The sequence below is a fragment of the Pezoporus flaviventris genome, unplaced genomic scaffold, assembly GCF_033815535.1.
Source record: "Pezoporus flaviventris isolate CSIRO_AGI_PZ_B2104156 unplaced genomic scaffold, CSIRO_AGI_Pfla_v1 ptg000035l, whole genome shotgun sequence".
Classification (NCBI taxonomy): Eukaryota; Metazoa; Chordata; class Aves; order Psittaciformes; family Psittacidae; genus Pezoporus; species Pezoporus flaviventris.
In genome coordinates this window covers 5,961,062-5,985,247 of record NW_026892583.1, presented here as the reverse complement: position 1 = coordinate 5,985,247, position 24,186 = coordinate 5,961,062, and the positions used below count along the sequence as shown (strand labels likewise).

Here is a 24,186-nt window from a genome sequence, read left to right as displayed (position 1 = left end):
TCCTATGGTATCAGCAAGAAATTTTGTTTAAAAGAACATGAAAACCTGAATGTAAAAGACACAGAAAAGCTGAGATTTCACATGGAAAACCCAAATGATTTATACTTCAGGGTTTCCAAGTTTTATTAACCCAGAAATATTTATATTTGGAAAATGCCTTGAAAGTGACTGTTTCAAACTCTGTTGTGAGTCAGAATCAGCTCATCTGGTGCATGTGTAAGTACTTAACCTGAGGTTGTGCTTTTTACTGAATGCTCATGGTATTTAGAGGATCCAGCTCAGCATCCACATCCCATTAATCTCAATAGGATTAATAGCATTTCTTGTTATTATAGGATGGGATGCTGTGAGAATAAAAACATCAAAACCTGAAAGGTATTCAGATTCTGTGGTAAGAAGGCAAACTGAGTGCTTTACACTGATACCCATGGGTAATTCATGGGTAATTGCATAACTTTGTCAGTTGCTGACTGTATACAAACAACACAGGCTCTATGCAGCTACTATAAATAGCACAAGGCAATTTGTCCACACTGCTTATTTTTGAAATGAAGACCAAAATAATGATTTGCTTTATGAAGGATTTGAATAATGCAAATACTCTGTAAACCTGTTTTATTACAACAAAGATACTAATATATATATATAAAAGATACAATGCTTCAGTCCGTTTCAGCTGATTACTTCAAATTTAAATGAAACACAGTAACTTGTCTGTGCTGAAGTAACGTGTTGGCAAACCCAGAGCTATAAATAATGAATCAGAGCCAAAATATGAAATAAATCCTTAATTCAAAATGAAATTTGAACCTCTAAAAGGCTGAAAATTTCTCTTCCCTTTTCCTATCATCATCTATCTCTCCTAGTGCCTTCAAGCATTCCTTTATGTCTTCTCTTCCTCTAGTCTTTGTTGTCTTTAATCTCCCACACTCACCTCCCATGACCTCAGCACCCTTAGGGTTGGTGTGTCCTTGCCCCAGCTGCTTTTCCAGGCTCTCACACCTCCATCCAATTTGCAGCCCTGGTTCAAACCTTCAGTGCACTGAAATGGCTGTTTACTTGCTGGGTCTCATCAAGGGATCCTCTCTTTGTAATCTCTGCTGCTGAGTCATGCAGTCGCTTTTGGCATTGCCTCTCTTCTGTCCCAGCTCTGCATCCCTCTTGGGCTTCCCTGTTTATCATTAAGACAAACCTACTTGGGGTGACACATGCATTTGCTACTTCTCCCACCCGCCCATCTTCCAGCTGGGGGTTTTGGGCATCTTCAAGAGCTGCAAATAGAGTTCCCACCGTGGTCATCCAGGTCCTTTGGTGACATCAAGTTTCTCTGTCCTCCCATCCCTGTCTTTAACTATACCCCTTGGTTTCCATGGCTGTCTTTTTGTTTGTTGGTTTAATAGAGGAAAGCCCCATTTATCCTCAGTGTGCCACTAAGGCATGCTCTGATGTACCTGTCAGGGGCTGATCCCACCCCACCTCCTGGCATTCTGGCCAGTCCTACACAAGTGGTGGGTTCGGCATGGCTAAAGCTTTTGGACAACAACTGGATCTCCTTGTCAATTCTCTGCTTTCAGTCCTCAAACATCAATGACTTTCTTCTTTCAGATACACCCACAACCACCTGAGTCCCATAGCAAGGTCCTTGCTGTTACCATGAAAATACTTAAAGATCCTGCATTGCTGTAGACCCTGAAAAAGGTCTGGCTTAATCCTCCATCCAGCCATCCTTTTCCTGGGACAATGGGCGCCTTCACCTAGAGATATGTAGCAACCCCTAAGTAATGCTCTTAAGCAGAGGGGAAGGATACCAGTGCCATCATGCCATCTGCAGTTGGTTTATTCCTCTCTGAGATAAAGTTTTCTCCAGGTGACTGCTCTGCAGCAGTGGCCTGTTCTCCAGAATCTCATCTAGTCAGCTCTCCTGATCCATGTTTAGCAGAGGTGCTTTGTCTGTTAATTAGGGAGTTGGTTAATTTGTTGGGTTCAGCTTGCTTTTTATCATTAAATTTATTAATTAATTGCAGAAGGTCTTGGTTGCCAGTCCTTCTAGGCCAGTGTGGAGGCTTTCCCTTCTGGCATCTTTTGCTCTGGTTCAGTTGCTAAGGGGATATGTTTCCCATTCTTAGCCTCAGGGCTGTACTGAGGAATGGAAAGAATGCAGGTAACAGCTTCAGATGCAGGTTTTTAAAATCTTCTTTAGCTTTGCAGGTTGGGAGTGTCCTTTTTTTTTTACAGGAAATAGGAGTAATTTAATCAAATTATCACTCCAAGGAAGGAAATAAACAGGAGGGGTTGGAGCGGGAAAGCACTGCAAAACTCCAGGCCTACTCTGTATCACAGTGTTAGCACCGACAGGAGTTAGCATGATATTTCTTGTTTTAAAAGGCAGAACTCTTGGTGGCTGTAATAACAGGAACTACAAACACTATTACGCTGACCTCCTTAATTGTAAATAATATGTTCTGCATCTTTTCTGTGTCTGGCTTTTCCTTCTTACCTATTCATTATCTGTAGGTAAGTGAAGGATTAGCATGCAATTGCACCTTTGCCCCAGCCCTTCTGATTATCACAAAGGTGCATGGAGAACTGGGCAACTCAGTGAGGTGAATCAGCCCATAGGAACCTAAGGAAAGCAGCAGTGGGGCTTTTTAACCACTCACGAGGCATGTGTGTACTCAGACAGTCGTTCTGACAGTCCTGTCAGGTAAGTGCTGCTGAGGAAACAAGCTAATGGGGATGGTTGACAGCATCATTTTACGTTGTTCTGGAGCACAAAGAATAATCAGACAAAAGATTATTGCAAACAATCTGAGTTATTCATTTGTGAGGCTATAGGTTGCACCATGTGTCTGCCCAGAAGGTACAGGAGAACATGGGTGGTAGAGCAGGACTCCCTTCTGAGAAACCCTGTGCCAAACCCCTGTTCAAATGTAAAGCTCTGCTTTGTGTGTGCAATATCCCACCACCTTACAAGGGTGATAATGCTGCAGAGGAAGCCATCAGGGCCTCATTTCCAGCAAGGCAGGTTTCCTCATGCCTTGATCGTAGTGTGCTGGCCAACAGGTAGCAGTGGGTGAAAGCTGTGTCTTTCATGCCACTGAACTTCTGTGCCTTTGAGCTCCTCCGGAAGACCTATCCATTGCAGGGTTCCCACTGAAGCCTAGCACACCTGCAGCATCCAAAAAGCACTTCCAAGTGCAAAGTAAGGAAATGGATATTTTGGAAACTCATTGTCAAGTCATTGGGAAAGAAAAGATGGCAGGGAAAGGAAAAAAGAAAGGAAATCGGGAACAAAAAGGCAGTGGTGACAAACACTGAGAATGGAAATAAAGGTATATCTCTCCTCCAGTTTCTTCAAAGCATTCTTGATAGGCTGGTCCATTAAAATGAACAGCAACTAAACTGGAAAATGTGATGGCATTAAATCCTACTTCTGAGATTCTGACTGCTCAGGGCTTGCAGATGCCTGAAACGCATACTGCAAGTGCTTTCTAGATTCTCTCTTCTCTGCTCTTAAATACCGATGGTCCCCCAGTCTCCAGAAGTATGACTTTTCTTGCCAGCTACTTATTGCACCCTTCCCTCTCTCAGCCAATAATCTGTAAATTACTTGTAAATATATGAAATGTTTGCTCCACTCCTATTTCCTTTCTTCCACCAAGATAATGGAGTGTGCTTGGGGGCTGATAACTATCAGGTAAGGAGCTGCAAGTTACTACATATATTAATATGCACTTTTAAATCTTGAGCAATTGATAGTTGTTTCTTTTATTTAGCGTAGGGTGTCCCTGCCCACGGCAGGATGTTGGAACTAGATGATCTTAAGGTCCTTTCCAACCCTAACAATTCTATGATTCTATGATTTTGCAATTTCTGCTACTCAGATGGCTGACATCCAAAACTGTTCCAACCAAGCTTGAAAGCAACCTGTGCTCCAAATTCCTCGAGTTGGATCTGTAAACATATGCAGTAATTTATCTTTGAGATTTAATAAATTATATGATATCCTAGAATTTGTTGCAGATTAAATGTCTATGTCTCATGTGCAGAAGATTATTCAGAAAATCCTTTGTAGACCCTTAATACATAACTTTTCACTCTTAAGCTGTGGTCCAGGATCTTTGCTCACGTGGGAGCTGATGGCCTATAACCCGCAGCTGGTTTGGGGCACAGAAGAGAGCACTGCAATGGTCACACTGCCCTCATACTGGTTTCTGGATCATGAGGAGATGATAAACTTGCATGTAATCTGGAAATGTGGAGAGTGAACAGTGATTCAGAAAACTTTGGCAACTGCTCTTCTAGTTTACTGCACTCCTGGGAAACCTCCTCCGAGTACAGAGAACATCCCATAGCACAGGGCCTTTTCTCACTGTGCAGGTAACCACTGGGAACTGCACATTTGCAACATACACAGAATCTCATAGAGATAAAATGGAGCATGAATTTCAATTTTAATAGGCTATACAGAGACTGTTATAGCGAGTGCTGAAACTTATCCAATGCCTTAGTAACTGTAACATGGCAGAAACGTAGACAAACATCTAACTGTGAGTGCAGTGGTATAAAAAGTTACAGTGATGCCAGTCAAGTAATACTTTCCATTTTCAGAGCCATATACCAGTTATGTGCTAAATGCATACCCAGAGAGGTGGTAGATGCGCTATTCTGGAGATACTCAAGGCAAGGCTGGATGTGGTTCTGAGCAACCTGGTATAGTTGAAGATATCCCTGCTCATTGCAGGGTGGTTAGACTAGGTCCAGCTAGGACCTCTGAAGGTCCCTTCCAACCCCAATTATTCTATAACTTGATGATTCTATGAAATGCTGGTGTATATATGCAATGGATATAAAGTGCTGTACTTTTCTCAGTTCCTAACAAGAATATATTCTAGTAGTTTAAAACTCTCTAGTTAAAGACTTGCTTTAAAATTAATTTCCCAGAAGATTCCTTCTTACCTGTGACAGGAGTAAAGCAACAGACAACAGAAGCACTCCTGCCGCCCATGAGTTTCCTCTCCTGCTCCACATCTTCTTCCTTCAGTAACTGTACAATTGATGGTCTAAGACACTTCCTGCTGGAAGAGGATGTATCTGAGTCATAACGTCCATTCGGCTCTGCTCTCCAATGTGTTTTTTTTGTACAGAAGTAGCATCTATACGTCCTAAAGGTGGTCACAGCCAGTCCTAGTTGTGTTTCCAGCTCGCCAGAATAAACCCAGGCTCGTTTTGCCTGGCCTGTTTGAATGCTAGGCAAGTGTACGCTGTTGTAAGGTGTTTAGGGGGACACTGGCTATCAGCAGATTCATTCTTATCAGATATTGTGATAAAAGAAATCACAAATGTATTTGAACACATTTAATAGCATTTCTTGTTATTATAGGATGGGACAAACTTTAAGTTCGTCATGGAGCTCCATTCCTCCACAGCGTGTCTCTACAGTCAGAAGTAACGGAGGTAACTTTGTCAGATGATTGATGCTTTTACAAACTGGGTTGCAGTGTGAATACGAAATGTAAAGATTAAAGAGACGATGAGATTTAGCAAGCACTGAATGATGAGAGTAGTGTGCTCTTTGCTGCCAGGACAACTACGGTTAGATCTTTGAAGCAGATATTTTGCTTCATCTATACTTATATTACTGAAACAGGAAATGTAAAGAAATAAAATCATTCCACTTGGAGCATCTGATTTTTATTCTACAGTGACCATCTGGATTTGTACATACAGATTTTAAATTAGGCAACATTAGTTCAGATTTTAATGACAGCCTCAGAGCTTTCTTAATGGAGTTCCGTGTGGAGTCACTCAGGTGGCATCGGAATACCCTGATTTAACTAAAGGCCGCACAGATCATCCCAGATGGTGAAGTATGCATATAATGAAGAATTAACTCTGCAGATGTGAAAATCTGTACATAGAACCCATCTGCGGTTCTCCATGGGTTTCTTTGAGGACAGGGAATCTCAGCTTTCTTAAGATTTGTCACTTTTAGAGGGGTTTCTAAGTGATTATCACCATTTATGCCAATGGTTCTCTGAACTAATCAGCCCTGGGAAAACTGGCCTACTCCAACAACAAGTATGCTGCTATTTTTAGTGTCCCATGGCAGGTCTTGCAAGGTCAATCAGGTCTTCTTTTCTAATGAGGCTAAAAAAAAAAAAAGTTGAATGATTGTTCTCTAAATAAAGCTGCAAGAGGAGTTCTCCAGGATGCAGCTCTGTGTGTCCATGACCTAAGGCCAAAAGATGCTCTTGTACTTGAAGAGTGTGCAAAACTACTTTTCATGCTGGAAATGCAGATGCTATGACACAGCCTACTGTTACTAGGTCTGCTAGTTTGTTATTCATTTGTTTTTATGTGTTTGAAGATGGTAATTTCCTCTGGGTATGCCTGGAGATGTTCATGTGCTCTTTGGTTCAGGCTCTTTGGTTGAACAAAATCTCTGTAAAATAAAATGAACAAAACTAAACTATTGGATACTATATTGCATTCATCTTGACATGAATTTCCTGCAGTTGCCTTGTAAAGTTCAATTGCCTTGCTTTGGAAAATGCTGAAAGCGTAATTCTTATCTTCTTTGCACAGACATTCTATATTTCTTTGCTTTTTTGTTGAATTTAAGCCCACTCCTTGCCCTTTCTTCCCTGGGAAGAAGAAATGGGAGCAGTCCAGAAGGAGCTGGGAGCTGCAGGTCCATGTAGTAACCTGTCAGGTGGTGGAGGTAGCCCTTTCTGAGGGGGTTACTGTGCGGCCCAGGGCAGTGCCTCTTTGCAAGTAGTGAGTTTGAGTCCCCTCACCTATGTGGAGGCTTTGATCAAAGTGGACATGTATGTGCCAGCATGCAGGTAGCTATTTACACACAGAGGCTTTTTCCAGCTACGTAGGAGCTGCTGTTACTCTCTGCTCAGGCCATTCCCCACACTGCAGGATGGCATATCCAGCCAGAGGAAGGTACTGCATCGCTTTCAGATACTGTGCTTGTGCTGTAAGATCCTTCCCTGGAGCAGTCATTCTTGGTGCTCCATCGTCTTCAGCAATGGGAGGGGAGTCCTTTACTTATAGAGATGAGATGGGTGGAGCCTCAGCTCATTTTATAAAATAACTTGTCATTGACTCCTACACGAGTCAATCCTGCCTCAACCATGTCTCAGGAACTGCTTCCCGTGGAGGTGCCGGAATCACTGTACTACATGGATCCAGGGAAGGCCAGGATGTTATATAATGCAAAAGGTCTACAGGTAAGAAAATGGCTTTGAAAGTTTACTTAAGGTCCACTGCATTTGGTGGAAAACAAAATCCCGCTTTGTGAGAGTGTTTCTATACAAGCTACTGTACAAACCTACTGTCTGATGGGACTGAGCAGCAATATTTCTGCCTGGAGGAGTTTAAAGTGACATGTTCTCTTTGTTGCTATCAGTGGCAAAAGTCCTCCTGACTCCACCAGAGCCAAAGTTCTTAGCTTCACAGGCAAAATAAGAGAAGTTAGCATAGCAAGGAGACAGAAAAAGAAGAGAAAGTGATAAAGATCAACAGGGAAGAAAATAATGTTTAAGGGACTGAATTGTCAGCCTGAATCCACACGTACAGTTAAAAAAAAAGAGATGTTTCTTTCCATAATTAAATGTTACTTTTATTAAAAATTTAATGTTTTTGTGTCAATAGCAAAATGACATGTATTAATGTGACAACCCTATTTTTGTTATTGAAAAAGGGGTAAGGACAGGGTAGAGAATAGGGACAGAAAACTTAGTTTTATTTACATATTCCCATTTTTGTTCTGAATTTTACATTTGGCTTTGTGTTCCCTGTGTTATTTCCAGATTTACATGTAATTTTAACTGCAGTATGTTATATGTTGTTCTGTGTGCTTTTTCACTGGACAAAGGCGCATTGCTTTAAGAAGTACTCTAGAAACAGAACACTTTCAACATGTCTTTTAGGAACCGTTCTTTAATGGTGTTTTCCTATGAAGTGTTTCAAAAGGGGGCACCCTACATTGTAGAAGTATTTTGGAACTTCAGTTTCCTGAAAAAATTGAAAAGTTAGATTTAAAATTTTGCAATTGCAATGTGTTTCATGCTCTGGGTTCAAACGCGGATAAGAGATTCTGGGACTTTTTCTATTGAGATTTAATACTCCTGAGAGCAGGAGCAAGTTGCCAAAAGATCCCATTCAAAACAAAAAGCAAACTCTTATTCACAGAATAAATGCAGGGGCACCTTTTGGTTATCTCACAGCTGACATGGCTCTTCCTTCACTGCATCATTGAAAGGGTACCCGTGATATGGATTGTGAACCTGCATGTGCCAAACCACGCAGTGGTTTGTTCATCATGCCGAGCACAGTAACAGAGCTGGGTGTAACCATCAGCTGTTCTATTTAGGGTTTCAGCATAATTTACTGCAAGTAGGAATTAATTATCTACCCTGATAATGATGCTGTTGTTGTTTTAATGTTAGCATTTATTATTTCTTTCTTTCTTCAGTATGAAGACTCAGACATCAATTCTTTGAGAGATGGTGGACAGCAAGAAGGAGGTGAAGGAAGTACTGCACAGGACAATGGAGATTTCAAGGTATTATGAACAAGAGAATTTTGAACTTGATGTAGTTTAACCCTAGTCAGAAACCAAGCACCATGCAGCTGCTCACTTTCTCCCCCCAGTGAGGTAGTACAGTAAAAGTGCAAAAACTCATGAGTTGAGACAAAGACAGTTTAATAGGTAAAGCAAAAGCCACCCATGCAAGCAAATGGTCATTTGGGGTCAGCTGTCCAGGCTATCGCCTCCCAGCTCCCATGCACCCCCAGCCTACTTGCTGCAGGGTGGTGTGAGAGGCAGAAAAGGCCTTGAATCTGTGTGGTCACTGCTCAACAGTAAAACATCCCTGTGTTAACAACACTGTTTTCAGCACAAATCAAAAACATTGCCCCATCCTACCTACTATGAAGAAAATTAACTCTATCCCAGCCAAAACCAGCACGCATTCAAAGAGGGAGTGATGGTTTTGCTTTGCTCAAGAGAGGAGAAGGCTCAGGTAGATAAGTAATGATGGCAGCAGTTAAAGTGCTACACCCTTAAGTTTATTTTTAGGATCATTTTATTCCACCTTTATGAATTTCAGAATTGTTTGCTGTATTTCTCTGTTACCTTTTATTGGGAGCATGCAGAATACCGACTGGTTTAATCCCTTGCTTACTTGTAAGAGAAATTCCTTGGTGAGCTTTCTGTTCCACAGTATTTTTTGTGACTGAAAGGCCGAAAGTAATAGCAATGCTTGTCCTGCTGTAATGGCTTTGGCAGTACAACATCTATTCTAACAATTTAGGGTGTGCGTGTGTCCTGGATTACTGAACCCTGATTTTTCACCACTTTCGTGTTCCATCAGAAAGTACACCTGTAATGATGTATTTTGTGAACAGAGTGATGCTCGAATATTCTAAAGCTATTTCTTGTGTTTGAAGATCAGTCATGGGCTTATTTTTGTTAGAAATTACTGATTTTGGTAGGGGTTGTCAGTTGGCTGTTTTGCTATCTGTGCAGTAAGTACAGGCATTGCTTCCTACCTGTCAGGATTAGAGAAGTTTAAATGTGACTCATATAACAGTGTTGTCCCAGGAAGTATCTGCTGCTGATGCAGATAATTCTATGAATATTTCCATTATTTGCATTATCTACACAGACATATTGAACAAAATGAAAAGGAGCTTTGTCTGCAAGTTCAAGTAATACTGTAAACAGGGAGACAGGTGAGCTTTGCGATAACCTAGTTACCAGGTATTCCTGGTACAATTTAGGCACTGAGTAATTGAAAGAAATTTTCATTCACATTTACAGTATTTTTACTTTTTCACATACACTCTTTGAAGTTTATCTTTTGTGTTTGCACAGTATTAGAATTTTTATATTGAAAAAATATCATTGGCATTATAAGATTATGTTGTATTTTCTCAGGATATATTCTATCAGGCTTTGGTCTTTGTGACATTTCCTCTTGCAAATATTTAGCTTAACATGTCTGGTATCTCCAGCCTGTGGTGGTACAAAAATTCTGGACCGTGTATAGGATGAAAGATTTTGTGAAAATTTTGGTAAAAACAGGCCAAAACCCAGTGAACTGATCAGTCTTTGGTATCCTGTCTGCTCCTTACAAGGGGTAAGAAACACCAAATCATGACGAGAGAAAGCAAAAAGATTCAAACCCCTGAGTTGTTCTTGCATCTGGTTGCACAGGCACTGTTCTAATTTCTGTGATCAGAACAGCATTCTAGCCCATGCACTTGCGTGATTATGACTTGATTACTGCAGCATATCATGTGTTTATGTGAAGGATGCATAGATGCTTTCATCTTCTGCTCAGTTTTTCTCAAGCGTAAATATTTCACCACTGAAACTACCAGAAGCCTTAAATATGGGGGTCTTTGTCTGCTAAGAGGGATCATCTCTTAGAAAGATACCACAGTATACCCCAGGTACTACCTGTGCCTTTACACCAACATGCTGATTTTTATCTGCATTAAGAAATCTGTGTTATTCAGGACTTGGCTGGTATTTTTCCCCATGTTAAAGTATTAGGCAGAGCCAGCTCTGGTATTTCAGACCTCAGTGCTTATATTAAAATATTTAAGGACTGCAGCAAGTCTCATACAATAATTACTGTGAGGGAAGGGGAGGGGAAAAATGGATGCATAGTTCTGAATTCAGCATTAGCCATTTCTTAACAAGCATAAGATGCCTCATACCTCAGGTCAAGTGGTTTCTCATTTCCCTGCCTGGCAAGGGCTCCTTGTTCTTGCAGGGCTTGTGCAGCTAGGAAAACAGCAGCCCTTTAACAGAAGAGGCGCAGGCAAGTTAAATTCTCACCCTTGTGTAAAGCAGGAGTCCTGGGTTCTGCTGGGTTTTGGGAGCTGGAAGCAGCTCCTGAGATCATGGGAAGAGTGGGGTGCTGCCACACTGCATGGAGAGATTAGGAAGAGGTTGCAGCTGCTGCCTCTGGCACAGGTTGGACTCCATCATGTGGACCAAGAGCAGAGACAAGCAGGAGGGCTGGGTCCCCACTGGTGCCATTTATGGGGTCCCTGTATCTCATAAGGGCCGGATGCGGGAGCAGCTCCAGCCCAGGCTGCAACAGCAGCAACTGGAAAGGCAGGAGGAAACCACTCCTGAGCTACATCCAGCCTCATGGTGTTTGCAGGAGCATGGTACCAGCAGCAACTCTGCTCACTGCAGAAGCTGTTCTGAGCCCAGGTCACCCTGTGAGTGGTGGTACGGGGATGCCCAAAAAGCAGACTGCTGAAATAACACACTCCAGCCTCCCACTTCAAAATGAAACTTGCTGTCCTCTGTTCAAAAGACACTGCTTCCCATAAGCTCAAAACTTTGAAACATGGTTTGTCTTATCCCTATTTGGCATCAAAATGTAAAACTGAGGTAGACCTTTAGATTTCCTTGAGAATCAGTAGCTGGACATAGGGATTTTTCAGAGGATGATGCATGTCCTGCGGTAATGTCTAGCTTAGGATGAGACTCCAGAAATGCCTAGCAGCTGTCAGATGAAAACACCTGTTTTACAGCTATCTGAAATTAGGTATGATGGATCTCAACCCTCAGATGGTTAATGATCAGCTTCTTTCTCTCATATCTGTTCTGTTGTTTTAGGGCAAAGCAGTATAAAAGGGCTCTGTCTTCTCATGCATAGACTATCCAATTCCCCTAGCTGCAGTTCTGCATATGGAAATTATTTTGAACATGAAATTGGATGTTTTGTGTTTTCAAATGGACTTACTTTTCAAAATCAGAAAAATTCCAGTTGTTAAACATCTGGAAACACTAAAAGATGGAGTACAGTGTTAACAGTACGAAAAAGGCCATGCAATTAGCCTGAGTTATCAGTCAAATAATGCACCTCTGCAAAAGCCGGGATCCTTGTGTACTGAGAGTATCTATGTTGTGTTGATTAATGCTTGAAATTCTGCTTTTTGTAAACATGTTTCAAGCACAGTGTCATGTACAGCCTTATTCCTCAAAAGTGTTCAGAGTGCCATAATGGACATATGTATGACAAGGTAATGATCTGAAGGACACAACACTTGTGGCCTTTGCACATAGCTGTCAGGCTCCTGTGGACACAGTTATATTTTCCCTGCTGAAACCAGGGTTACTGTGGCCATATGCTTGAAAGGAATGTTTCCATCCAGCTGTGGAGTTTTGAATTTACTGATACTCAACCAAGACTTCTGCTAATTCTGGTGAAAAAGCGGTCTGATTAGAAGTTATGTTACTAATAAAACCTGTGAAACACATGGCTTGTGAAAAGCAGCCCGTGGCAGCAGTGGTCCTCAGCACCCACCATGCCCCGTGTAGCTCCTCAGCCCTTGATGGAGGTGCCAGAGCCCCAAGGGCCTGGAGAAGAGAGAGGAAGAAAGCAATTAGAGTGGCTGCTTTTCCAGTGTGGAAAAGCATCTGTCAAGAATGAGGAAGAGCTTCAGGAACATGGGTAAATGCCGCAGCCAACTGTGCTCAGCCCAAGCAGTGTGCCACAGTGGGGTTCACTGGCCCATCCCACAGCAGTGGGAGATAGGCTTTACTAGGCTGGGACAGGACTTGGCTGAGTGATGTTCACAGCCTGAAGCATCTCAATTACAAGTGTAGAAAAACCGCGGATGCATTCTCCGAGGAATCCTGACTCTCAGACAGCTCAAGAAGGGCACGTCTTCAGACACCACTAGTTCTGGATACACTGTCAGCAGCAAAGCATTTTAGTTTGATTTGGTCCCTGGCTACCATCTAGTTAAATTGGCACCTGGAGATGAAGGAAGGAGTGCCCTGGTAATATCCTGTGAGTGATTTCATCACAGCAGAATGCTTCTCCAGGCCAGGAATGCTGGGAGACCTTAGTCAAGGCAGAGAAGCTGTCTTTGCCAGGAAAGGCTGCTGTGCCAGTAGATGACATAGAAATGGATAGAGGCATTATTGTTGGGTGACTGCAGAAAAAATGTGCAGGTGGAGAGGAAGCTCTTTTCGTGGTTTTCAGAGATGCCACAAATATTTTCAGGTTGGTCTGCAGAAATGGCCTTTTTCAACAGCTGAAAAAGCAAATTGATTGTCCTCAAGGTGTTTTTAAACCTCTACTGGTCTTTGCAGGATGGCTTGTGGGATAGCATGCAGTGTGGTTGCCCTGAAATAGGTGATAGTACCAGCACACTGTGGCACAACATTTTCTCTGCTTCCAAATCAAACTTTTTCATGCAGCATGACAAAGGCCACCTCCTCACAAGACCACATGGAAGGCATTCTGCGTTTCAGGTAGAGAAGCAACAGCCAAGCATGTGCTTGGATGACAACTGGGTTTTGGTAATGATACGGTTTTCATCACATACACTGAAGATGAATTTCAGGATCTCTGAATTACTTTTCTATTAGTTTATGATTTCTTTGAATAAATAGCAATCTAAAAAGAGCAGCAATTGGGACCTGGAATGTATTGGCTGCCCTTGGAGATTCAAGTGTAAATTCTCTCTGAATCAGTGCTGTTGGATGACTGCTCTCTGTTTTGGGAAGGCAGCTACAACATTCTGCTACCTGATTGAAAATCTATGGTAAAACAAAGAGCTTTCACTGAAAAACAAAGTATGCATTGACCCAGCACTCGTTTGACTGTACTGTTGTGGAATTACGAAACTGGATTGGTCTTCAGTAGACATGGTGGAGTAGTGAATGTCCGTACCATTGATATCACAGTCTGGGAAGATGATGCTAGCAGTAGCTCATAGTGGAAGAGTCTGTTAGATAAAGAAGCCTAGAGACTGAAGAGAGGTATTGAGAGAAAGGCAAGTAAAAAAAGGTTATGAAGAATATCCATCTTCTGGTCTCATGGGTTTTTGTCTCATTAAGGAGAACTGTCATTCTGGAGCTCCATAGCCACTTGTTATGTGACAGGATGTATTATACAGCTAAACTAGTGAAGTAATTTACAGCAGTGCTTCTCAATGTAGATGCATTCCATGCATACCTACATCTGAATACAAGTGTGACTTTAAAAAGAGTTGGGATAGACCTATGGAGGCACAAATCTGCCAGGAATGCAGCCAGCCTGCATCACCAGAGTGCTCACAACAGAGAAATTTCTTGTTTTGAATTCTTACTCATCCAGCGGGGAGAAAGTTGGAATCATTCACGTGACAGAGGAGTCCTTTACTTCCACCAACACAGGAACTTGGTGCCAAGTATCATACCATGTTATTCTTTTTTATGGAATTGGTGCAAACATGGAAGAAGAGAATATGACGTCTGCTCTGTGTTTTATGGAGCTCTTTGGAAAATCTCAGTAAAGCTTCATCTCCCTGGGAGTACAGAGACACTAGCAGAATACACCCTTTTCATGCTCTGGCATCACAGTGTGCTATGTTGCATGCAGCTGTCCTACACGCATGTGTGCAGGAAGCATGCATCAATACAATTTGGGAAACACCGAGCTGAAGGCAAGCTGACAGATTGACAATCAGTGAAACAGTCACAGAGTGACTACATCAGACTTGATTTTATCAGAAGCAAAGCTACGATGTGATGGTGCTGAACGGTTGTAGTATGTCCTTGTTAGCCCCAGGGCACAATACTGCTTGGGGTCTTCCACCACTCAAGGATATGATGGGAATCCCTCCATATATGGAATATCATGACATAACAGCAGCCCTTTTTCTGTTAAAGACATCATAGTAGTTTTTAAGTAATCACAGCAGCAGAACTTCTATCCTTTGTTTTATGCATGAATAGCTGCCAGTTTCTTTGTATAACTAGACCCTAGTACATCACGTTACGGTTGTCACAGTTGCTATTTAAATACATTTCTTTTGTTTAATATGTTACTGGAGATAACTAAAATAGCAAATCCTCCTGGGAGCAGTAGAACTAGCAAGGCCTGATCATGGGGTGATTTCTGCTTTCTCTGTTGTCTTTTCTACTCCCACCAGCAGGTACCAGGGCTGCCAGGACGGGTAATGCCTGGATGCTGCCTCTTTCTCAGGTAACTGGCTGGTGGCATCTGCCTCTCCCCCATTGCAAGCACTGGTCCTGATATCTGTAGCTTCTGTGAAGCTACTGATATATTTTTTATTGTGACACTTCAGTAAGGCTTTTCATGAAACCTGCATCTCTGAGAATTGATTTCCCTATGCCAGTTGGAAAAATTTGGCTAACATATTAGAAAGTCATTACATGGCAACCAGGAGACAGGGGATCAGATGCCAGAAACTGTGTAATAATCATTAAAAAATCCCAACCTGCTCTATTTCCTTAATGTCTCCTATTTAAGAACCTCAAACTGCTTTGCAAATACAGAATCCTTCGTTCTAACTCAAGCAATGCCATTTGCCTGAGGAAGCTTAGCTGGAGCTGATCCAGGAGCTGGCAGTGCCTTGCACAATCTCTAGAGATAAATGGCGGCAAGGATTGCCCCATGTTTATGGAGATCCTATTGAACAATGAGTTTCTGCCTTCTAGGGCATATGCTGAGGTGCCCAAGCTCATTCCTAACATGTGAATGTGGTGATCCACCTTTGTTAATTACCTGACAAGAAGGGTTAATTAACTGGGTGGAGAACTTCATTAATATGGCTATACTGTTTCTGAAATGTGAACCAGTGTCCTTGTGCGGGGTAGCTCTGAGGGCATACCCTCCATCAGTTGCTGTTTGTAAATTTTGCAGCTTCTCTTAGGCTTTTTCTCCTTTAAGAATACTTGAAATAAAAGGTGGGTGGATTGCTGAGGATTAATTTCATGAAGAAATACTAAATCAAGGAAGAAACCAAGGGATTCTTGATGCACGCACAGGAGGGGTGAAAGCACTAACCCTGTTTAAGATCTCAGCAAAAACATTTTAACATAACACTATGTCCTAGCAGAGAGAAGAGAGGATTTTAAATGTACATTGAAAAAGTAATTTGTTGTGACAAAGGAGGCCTAATTGGCTTCCCATCTGAAAGTAAGATCTTTTTGCTCTGTTATCTTAAAATAATTGGCAACATTGCACATATTGTTTTGAGCGATGTTCCTCCAGCTTCTTTTTATCTGCCTTAACATCTATTTTGTCTACTTGTTTATAGACGTTCTAGGAAGTCTCTGAAGTACTATAGAAATAGAAGGATGCTCCTAAATGAGAGGAAATCAGTTGATAAAAATAGCAGTTGTCAAAAAACAATGATTTGGAGGGCTCTGCTCTAACCATTTATGCAGGTGGAAATGTTTCTAGGAGTGTGAGGAAATGACCATGTGTCACAGCCACAGGAAATGCTGATTTGTTTATTGGCTTTGGCAGAGCAGTCTTTTGCAGTTAGGTCTGAGCTGGAGACAGCTTTATGGAACGTGCCAGCAGGAAATCACCTTCCTTAGAAGAAGGAAATCACCTTATCCTCTAATAAAAACCAAGAAGAGGTCCTCATAGTCATGAAATCTGGGGAGACTTGTTTCACAGAAGTTTATGGCTGAGGTATTCAAAGGGACCAAAAGAAGTTAAGCACTTTCAATCTTAAGGGGGTTTTGGAGGAGGTTATTGAACTTCATTTTTCCCCAAAGGCAATCCATACCTAATTCTTTACCCCTTAAACCCTCTGGAAACAGTTCTCAGCCATTGGTTTATCTCATCATTGTGATTTACAAGAGCTCAGATTATTGCTACTGTTTTTCCTGTGCAACTGTAAAGAGAAAACCAGAGAGATCTATGGTTTTGAAGCAGAAGGCAAAACCACCTCTCAGAGAGCAGTACTTCAGGTTTATCCCATGAGAGTCAGTGACAACAGGTATTCTCCATAGCGCTCTTCTCAATGTGATGGGACCTCATGGTTGGTTGCTGAGGTGATTGACTGTAACTTTTAGTAAGACTGCTGGTATTTTGACAACTCCATCATGGAGTTCACCAGTGCATTTACTTTATCCAAGGGACTTACTGTAGCTATACTGTAGAGTAGAGCTGAACTCCGCAATTCCAGAGCAAAGGGTTTTGCAAGGGTCTCACAGGCAGCGTCAGCTGACAAGGATTTATCCCTTTCTTTTCTCCTGTGATGAGCAATCTCAGAGTGGCACTGCAAATAGAGAGTGAAATTTGTGAAATGTTAAAACAAAACTTCCTTGATTGCAGAAGCTTATGTTGCAGGTTTTCATTGCAGAAATACTGTGAGATGGCTGACACAATTTTTACCAACTGTATTATTGGTTTGTAGCACTCTGTTAATTTGCACATTTGATACTTTTACCCACTGAAGGTTTATCCATACTCTGTTTTGTACCATTCTCCAGATAGAATCCTCTCCCTGCTACCTGCTGACCGTAAGGATCATACGGATGAGAAATGTCCAGCGAGTGGACACCTGTAAGTATCTCCATTCTTAGTGGTATCTCAGGGTACAGACAACAAGTTTTCTTCTATAATTGTATAGCAAACTTTTCCAGGTGTTTCTGAATTTATCCAGTGTTTATGTAAACTAACTGATACAAACCAGGTCAGTCCTTGCTGCTTGCTGGGAGGAGCAAACTTTCATCTCCCCCCAAAATTTTATCCTGACATGGTTGAAATGGACAAGAAAAAATTTCTAAAATCATTGTAATTGGTAATGTCATTCTTAACTACCCTGAAAATACTGTCAAAAATGTGCTGACTGAGAGCTGGATGTCTTGTCCCTTCTAATGGTCATGCAGCAGCCTTGCAGTTGTGCAGGAATGTGAGTCACACAGCAGGGAAGTGGTGGGAAGTGAGTGAGCAGGAAAGGAAAATGCCACTGTTTTGTTAAAGGACATGGACTTTCCACATGTGCAAAAAGCTGACACATGTCACACAAGATAGACAAGTTAACTGTTTAGTTTGAATCAATATAGCTATGTGACCATCTATGAAAAGATGCTGAAAGTAGCTCTAGGATGAATGTGGAATGGAAATGGTGTAACCCTGCTGACTCTCCTGATTCTCTGTCACTGTGAGTGGCAGCAATAGTCAGTATGGTCTCTTGCACAGGAACAGCCAGGGAATATGTTCTGAAAGAGGACAGTTCTGGATTTACCATGCAGTACCATTCCCATCTTACCCTGTGGTTGTCTCACATTTTCCTGGAAGGTGTATCAGAAGACTTTGCAGCGTCACAGCTCTGAGTGGAGGATATACTGACCATATCTTGGGTCCTATCATTGTGTTGCACTCTCTGCATCCACACTTCCCTCCCGGACCATGGCTGTGGCATGCATGTGATGATGCAATCACACAGAAAGGTTTCATCAAGGACTCATCACAGATCTCTGTGTCAGGCAGCAAGGCAAAATCACAAATAACTAGGTTGTAGAAAGAGATTGTGCAAGCAGAACTGAGGCAATATTTTGCATTAAATACACAGCTGACTAGTTTTCCTACATCTATTCATATAATTAAGGATTGGTTGATATGTTTTGTATCTCAAAGTACAGTCGAGATACAAGATTGATGAATCACATCAGTACAATAGAGTACTTTGCCAGCCAAACAGCCAACACTCATTGATCTCCAATGATAAACCTGAAGTCATGCAGTCTCCATAATTTCGTACAGTTACATTTGAAACATTTTAAAATGAGTATCATTAGTTCTAAGATCACCAAACATGTTTGAATACCTATTTTTGCAGTTTCAAAATACTTCAGAGTGTTCTTATCTGCATAGAATTTCCCAGACTAAGAAAAAAAGAAACAAAACCAAAAACCCCCAAGCCAAAAAGATCCCCACAACAGACAATAAACACAACAAACGTCGCACAAAATCAAATGGATGCTTGTACAGTTCTCTGAGGGGGAGATATTCATTAGATCCTCTGCAAAAGTCTCTGACACTTGAGGAAAGAGTAACAAAATAAGCTGTAGAAAGGCACAACCTATGATGACAGATCTGGAACAGAGACCTCAGCCAGTTTGCATAGAACATGCTTTCCAGCCCTTTCACCAGCTTTGTTCCCCTCCTCTGGATGAATCCAAGGACCTTCACATCCTTCTTAAACTGTGGAGTTTTGATGCTGCTTATTGTTGATATGTACCCACGAGAATGTTAAAGACCCAGGTATGTCTTCCAAACCTTAATGCAAAGTGGGCACGGGTGTCAAGAGAGCGGGAGGCAAAGGGCTGTAGTATAGATAAAGCAGCCCAAATGCCTGAAGTGAAGAGACATCCCTGGGAATCATGATTCTCAGAGTCCTGTCATGCCCTCTATTTGGGAGAAATGGATGGTACTGGGGCAATTTCTGTTGTTGCCACCTGTCAGCTTGAAGACAGAACAGCTCTTTTCCTTCCCTTTGGGGAAAGGAAATCAAAGGAGAGAGGAAAGAAAAGAGGAAAGTGAAAAGAAAATGGAGAAAGAAAGGAAAGGAGAAAGGAAAAGGAAAGGTAAGGGAAAAGGAAAAGAAAAAGGAAAAGGGTGAAATATCCCCTCAACTAACACAGCAAGAAAGTTTGGGGAAGGAAGATAAGAAATAAAAAGATAAGAGTGGTGAGTAGGTAGAAGTGAATTAAAACAGAAGATATGTTTCCAGACAAGGACAGTTAAATGTGGGATAATGGGGCCTGCTGAATATTTTCCAGACAAACTTTTTCCATTAGAGGAATATGGGATTTTGACTCTGCAGGAATGTGTTGATTTCTCCACATTTAGTTTTAGGATAAATTTGACAGAATTAAAAATGTTTTTCTGTTCTGTATTGTAATGTTGAAAGTTATAAACCCAATAATTAGGGTGTCAGTTGATGTATTTCAGTGCCCTGTGCAATTTCTCAAGCAGTTTTTCATTCTGACTTGGACAGAAAAGCAGCAAGCATTTTTTGAGCAAATACAGTTTCAACATCATAAAATACAGCCTCCACCCAGTTTGAGACAGAGCCAGTGGCTGTAGGGTGACACCTGGCAAAGCCAGGTGGAGAAGGAGAGAAAAGGAGAAGACAAAAACAAGCTCCTGTTACAGGCAGGCGAGTTTTTGCCTTTCCCCACAAGTCAATGTGCAAGCTCTTCTTCCCCCGACCTAACTGCAGAGTCCTTACCTGCTGCTGAAGGGCCCTTTGCATTTACTGCTGCCATCACTTGTCTCTCTTAAAAGTCTCATAACATCATTCTCAAAGTTAGTTACCTTTAGCACTGTGTGACAGTGGATCATTTTATTGTTAAGAACTAAGAGAGAGTTTGAAGTTGATGAAGCATATTGCATAACCTGCATGAAGAAATACTGCATTCCCCTGGCACACAGTACATCCCATTTTCAGCCATAGCCAGTTGAGATACACTTTAATTTCAGTGCCTTTGAGAAATGGGATGGAATATCCTTCACTAACCTTTTCTTGGTGGACTTACAGAGAAAGACTTGGTCCCTCTCTTTCTGGAGGTGGCAATCAGTTAAGATACAATATCTGATTCAAAGAGGTCCTTCTGGAGGAAGCCTCTCCTGTCTCCTACAACAGGGGTAGTTCTGCAGCTGCTGTCACAAACCCCCATTTTCACAATCCTCACTAAGAAAATCACTGAAAGCAAGAAGATGAAGGGAAAAGCTAGGCACCTTTTGCAGGTGTTCTCAGAAGGTGGAGGAGGCTCTCAGGTTCTTATCAAACCACTAAGGGTTAATACGTGTTTGTGCATGCACACATGAGCGCAGGAAAGTATGTTTCTTGGGGAAACTGCAGAAATGGCTCATTAGAAGAGGAAATTCTTATCCTCTTCTTTTACATGCAACATCACAGTTGTCTGTAACGCATGCAAGGAAGAACAGAACCACCTCGTTTTCTAAGTCATCTTGTGGTCTTTTTCCTTCTTAGAAGGCTATCTTGAAAAAAGGTACACCGCCTCAGCCATTTCTGTCTTTAAGTAACTATACTTGCTGTTGGTATCATGCAGTAACCTTCCCAGTGTCACGCAGCACCACTGATTTTACCACATAAACAACTGTTCGGCTTCTTTCCCTACCCAGTAACCCAGGCTGATTGCTACGTATCGCTGTGGCTGCCAACTGCGACATGTGAAAAGTCTCGTACTAAAACTGTGAGAAACTCCAACAATCCAGTGTGGAACGAAACCTTCTACTTCAGGATCCAGAGTCAGGTCAAGGTAAGGAGCTGAAGTTGTCTGCTTGAAGCAGCCTGAAGATTTTGTGTATGGTGGGTCCTATCTATGACCTGAACTGTGCCCAGGAGCTGTTTCAGAGATGGCCCGTGATAAGGGACTGTTCAAACTGTTTAACAGTAGAGACAACTGGGTTCCCATGCCTGTTCAATTGAGCTCTTTAGAAGGGCCAGAAACTGAGCTCAGTATTGGAGTTTTAGTGTAGCTAGAGACTCATATAAGTCAGTGTAAGATGGATACAGAATTTGGGAGTTAACTAAGCTATCATGAAGTATAGCCAATGTACTACTCACATTGCAGCAATTAAAATGAACTAGGGAAGAATGAATATTCAATTTACAATATGTTTGTCCAAAGGGGGATGATTCTTAATTTCTCCACTTTTCTTATCAAGCACATCCCCAATACCACTTCTTCCCTAGACTTACTGATACCCAGAATGTAAGCACTATAAAAAGCACTTCTCTCTCTTTTCCCAGAACGTGCTGGAGCTGACAGTGTATGATGAGGATTTTGTTACTCCAGATGACCATCTCCTCTGTGCCCTCTTTGATACTGCTAAACTTCCAATAGAAAGAACAGTGCTCCTGTATTTTAAGGCCAGCCCACAGGTGAGAGCAAAAAATAAAGCAACTAAGAAGCTAGTGGAGAGTTATACAACATATTCAAAATCTTGGGGTTAGCTTTCTGAATCTGCCATGGATGACTTATCCCAGTAATGAATTTCTGTTCAAAATATAAACACAAAAAATGTGGTAAAAATCTGGAAAAATCTGGATTTGACAGCCTAAGTGCCTCCTCCTAGTTTTTTTATAAATTATTATAATAAAGCATATGACTGAAACAGTGCAGGAGGTAGGGGAGGGATCTGACTGTGAGCTACCTCTGTGCAACACCAAGGCTGCATAGCTGCTGCAGGGTGAATAATCTGTAAATATTTTTTCCATGTGAATTACATTCCACGTGATTACATCTACTTTCATTTCATTATATCTACTTTCATCCCAGAGGCAAAGCTGTATGTATCCCAGGGCTGTCCTCTGCATTGACACCTCAGCTAGGACTGAGCCTGCTGACTTGTCTATGGGAATTAGTGCGGTTTTGGAGCTCTGGATGACTGATTTACTCTGTTTCTCAGTTTCCTATCTATAAAATAAGAAGAAGAGTTTTGACTCCCTTTGAGATCTGCCTATGAGATCAGTGAAATATCTTCCATGTACCTTCTTGATACCATAGGTCGATTGTTTTTGATACCCAAACTAGGTCACTCACTAGCTCATATATATCAGCCCTGGCTTACAGGTTGCAAAACTGTAACTGAGTCACTAAATAATGTCAATCTCTGTTTATTATGTTACAGTTATGGCTGGAAAGTACCTTTAGCTTCCAAACTAATAGCAATGACAGTAAGCTAAAACAAGATACTGTCAGGAATAGTTGGGAGAAGAAGGTAGGATTCAGAAGACAAAGCAAGTTCCAGCAAGTTCAGCAGCACCTTCACACTAAGAGATAAAAGTACAGGTTGTTTTGATGATATCTTAGAGAAATGAATTGCTGAGGAAGGAATCATTAAACTATTTGGTTTGAGATGTTGTTTCAGACCTTCCAGTCTGAAATATTTATCACAGCCTGAGCGCTGCAATTACTTCAGTATTGTGTATCAGGGTTAAGAGAAGGGAGAAAGCATCATGTAGCTACTTCATCTAATTTCTTGGTTTTGCTTTCAGGCTACGGAGGAGCTAGAGGTTGAATTCAAATTGGAGGCTGCGTAAGTGACACACACATTATATTTAAAAATGCAAAAAAATCATTAAGTGTTAAACCAAAGAAACAGCATTAGAAGTCACGCTTTGTGGGGTTTCTGTAAAAAAAGTGTCAGGCTTCTCTTACATCACTACTGCATTCAAAGACACCCAGCTGATCTCTCCAGTCAGCTTGTTCTGCAGTTTAGTTGTTTCTGAAGGTGCACCTCCCAGCATTGTCTCTTCTATCCACAATGTCAAGTTTGTCAACTTGTGGACATTTCAGAAGACTTCCTGCGTGTGAGTGCATGCATGTCTATCAATTTTTCCATGCCTCTTTCAGCTTACGCACTGGACAGACTCCTGATGTTGAGCCATCTTGGTTAGGTTTGCAGTGTATCTGTGACTCTTCAATTTTCCCTTACAGCACTGTTTTGGTTCTAGTAATTCTGTTTTCTTTATGCCCAACACACTGACAATGTGCAGAACTTTTTGTCCAGCATTGTCATCCTGCCATCCACATGAATTAGTATTTTTGTCTCTGCTGCCATATGGTAACCAAAGCATGGCAGAAATAAAGTGACCAGCCCAAGGTCAGCCCTAATTCTAGCCAAGAGCCAAGACCAGAATTCAGGTCACTCCACATCACCTCCTGGCTTCACCTGAAAGATCTGGAAAGCTTTCCTTTTTCCCCTGTGATTGGTACCCACTGTCCTGTGCCGCCTTAATTGTATTTGCATACCAACATATAAATAGAACTGGGCTTCCCAACATGGTCATGCTGGCCTATGGCACGTTACAGCTAAATTACAGGTACTTACATGTTCTAGTAAGGTGAAGAACTTGACTGCCTAACCACAGATTCCAGTTTAGATGATCATGAGATTGTGCTGCAGAAAGTAGCTATGATGCACATAGCTCAGCTTTGTAACAGAGGGAAGTCCCGTCAGAGCAGTGTTCAGTTCAAGCAAGCATGGAAAGGAGCTTGTTGCATACTTGCTGGGGTCTCTCTGGCTGTCATTCTTCTAATAGGGGACAAAGGGAAACACCCTGGGCAAGGACGCGTGGGCATTTGTTTCATCTAAAAAACCCCATGTTTTTCATTTTGTTTCCCAGTTCTGGTCCTCATGAAACCATTGCTACCAATGGAGTGCTGGTGGTATGTGTCTTTTTCCCAAGAAATTCTCTCTAAGCATCCCCTTAATATAAAGGGGAAAGGAAGGTGGGGGTTACAGAAGCCAGTAGATCAGTTCTTTATCTTTTGTCCCTCTTTCGTCCCTCTTTCCTCTGTATATGCTTTGAAAATGGGATGTTTTATTGCCCTATTTGTTGATGACA

The 24,186-nt window shown here is 41.7% G+C and overlaps 1 protein-coding gene across 1 annotated transcript in view; it reads left to right on the top strand.

The window, feature by feature from the left end:
* Nucleotides 1–7,145: 7,145 nt before the first annotated feature.
* The window catches only part of LOC133274021 (cytosolic phospholipase A2 epsilon-like), a 33,506-nt gene continuing 16,465 nt past the window's right edge, over nucleotides 7,146–24,186 (top strand). The window contains exons 1-7 of the mRNA XM_061462766.1: nucleotides 7,146–7,241; nucleotides 8,489–8,578; nucleotides 17,291–17,363; nucleotides 20,955–21,091; nucleotides 21,586–21,717; nucleotides 22,834–22,874; nucleotides 23,965–24,007. Of these exons, the coding sequence (XP_061318750.1) occupies nucleotides 7,146–7,241; nucleotides 8,489–8,578; nucleotides 17,291–17,363; nucleotides 20,955–21,091; nucleotides 21,586–21,717; nucleotides 22,834–22,874; nucleotides 23,965–24,007 (612 nt within the window). The remainder of the gene's footprint in view (nucleotides 7,242–8,488; nucleotides 8,579–17,290; nucleotides 17,364–20,954; nucleotides 21,092–21,585; nucleotides 21,718–22,833; nucleotides 22,875–23,964; nucleotides 24,008–24,186) is intronic.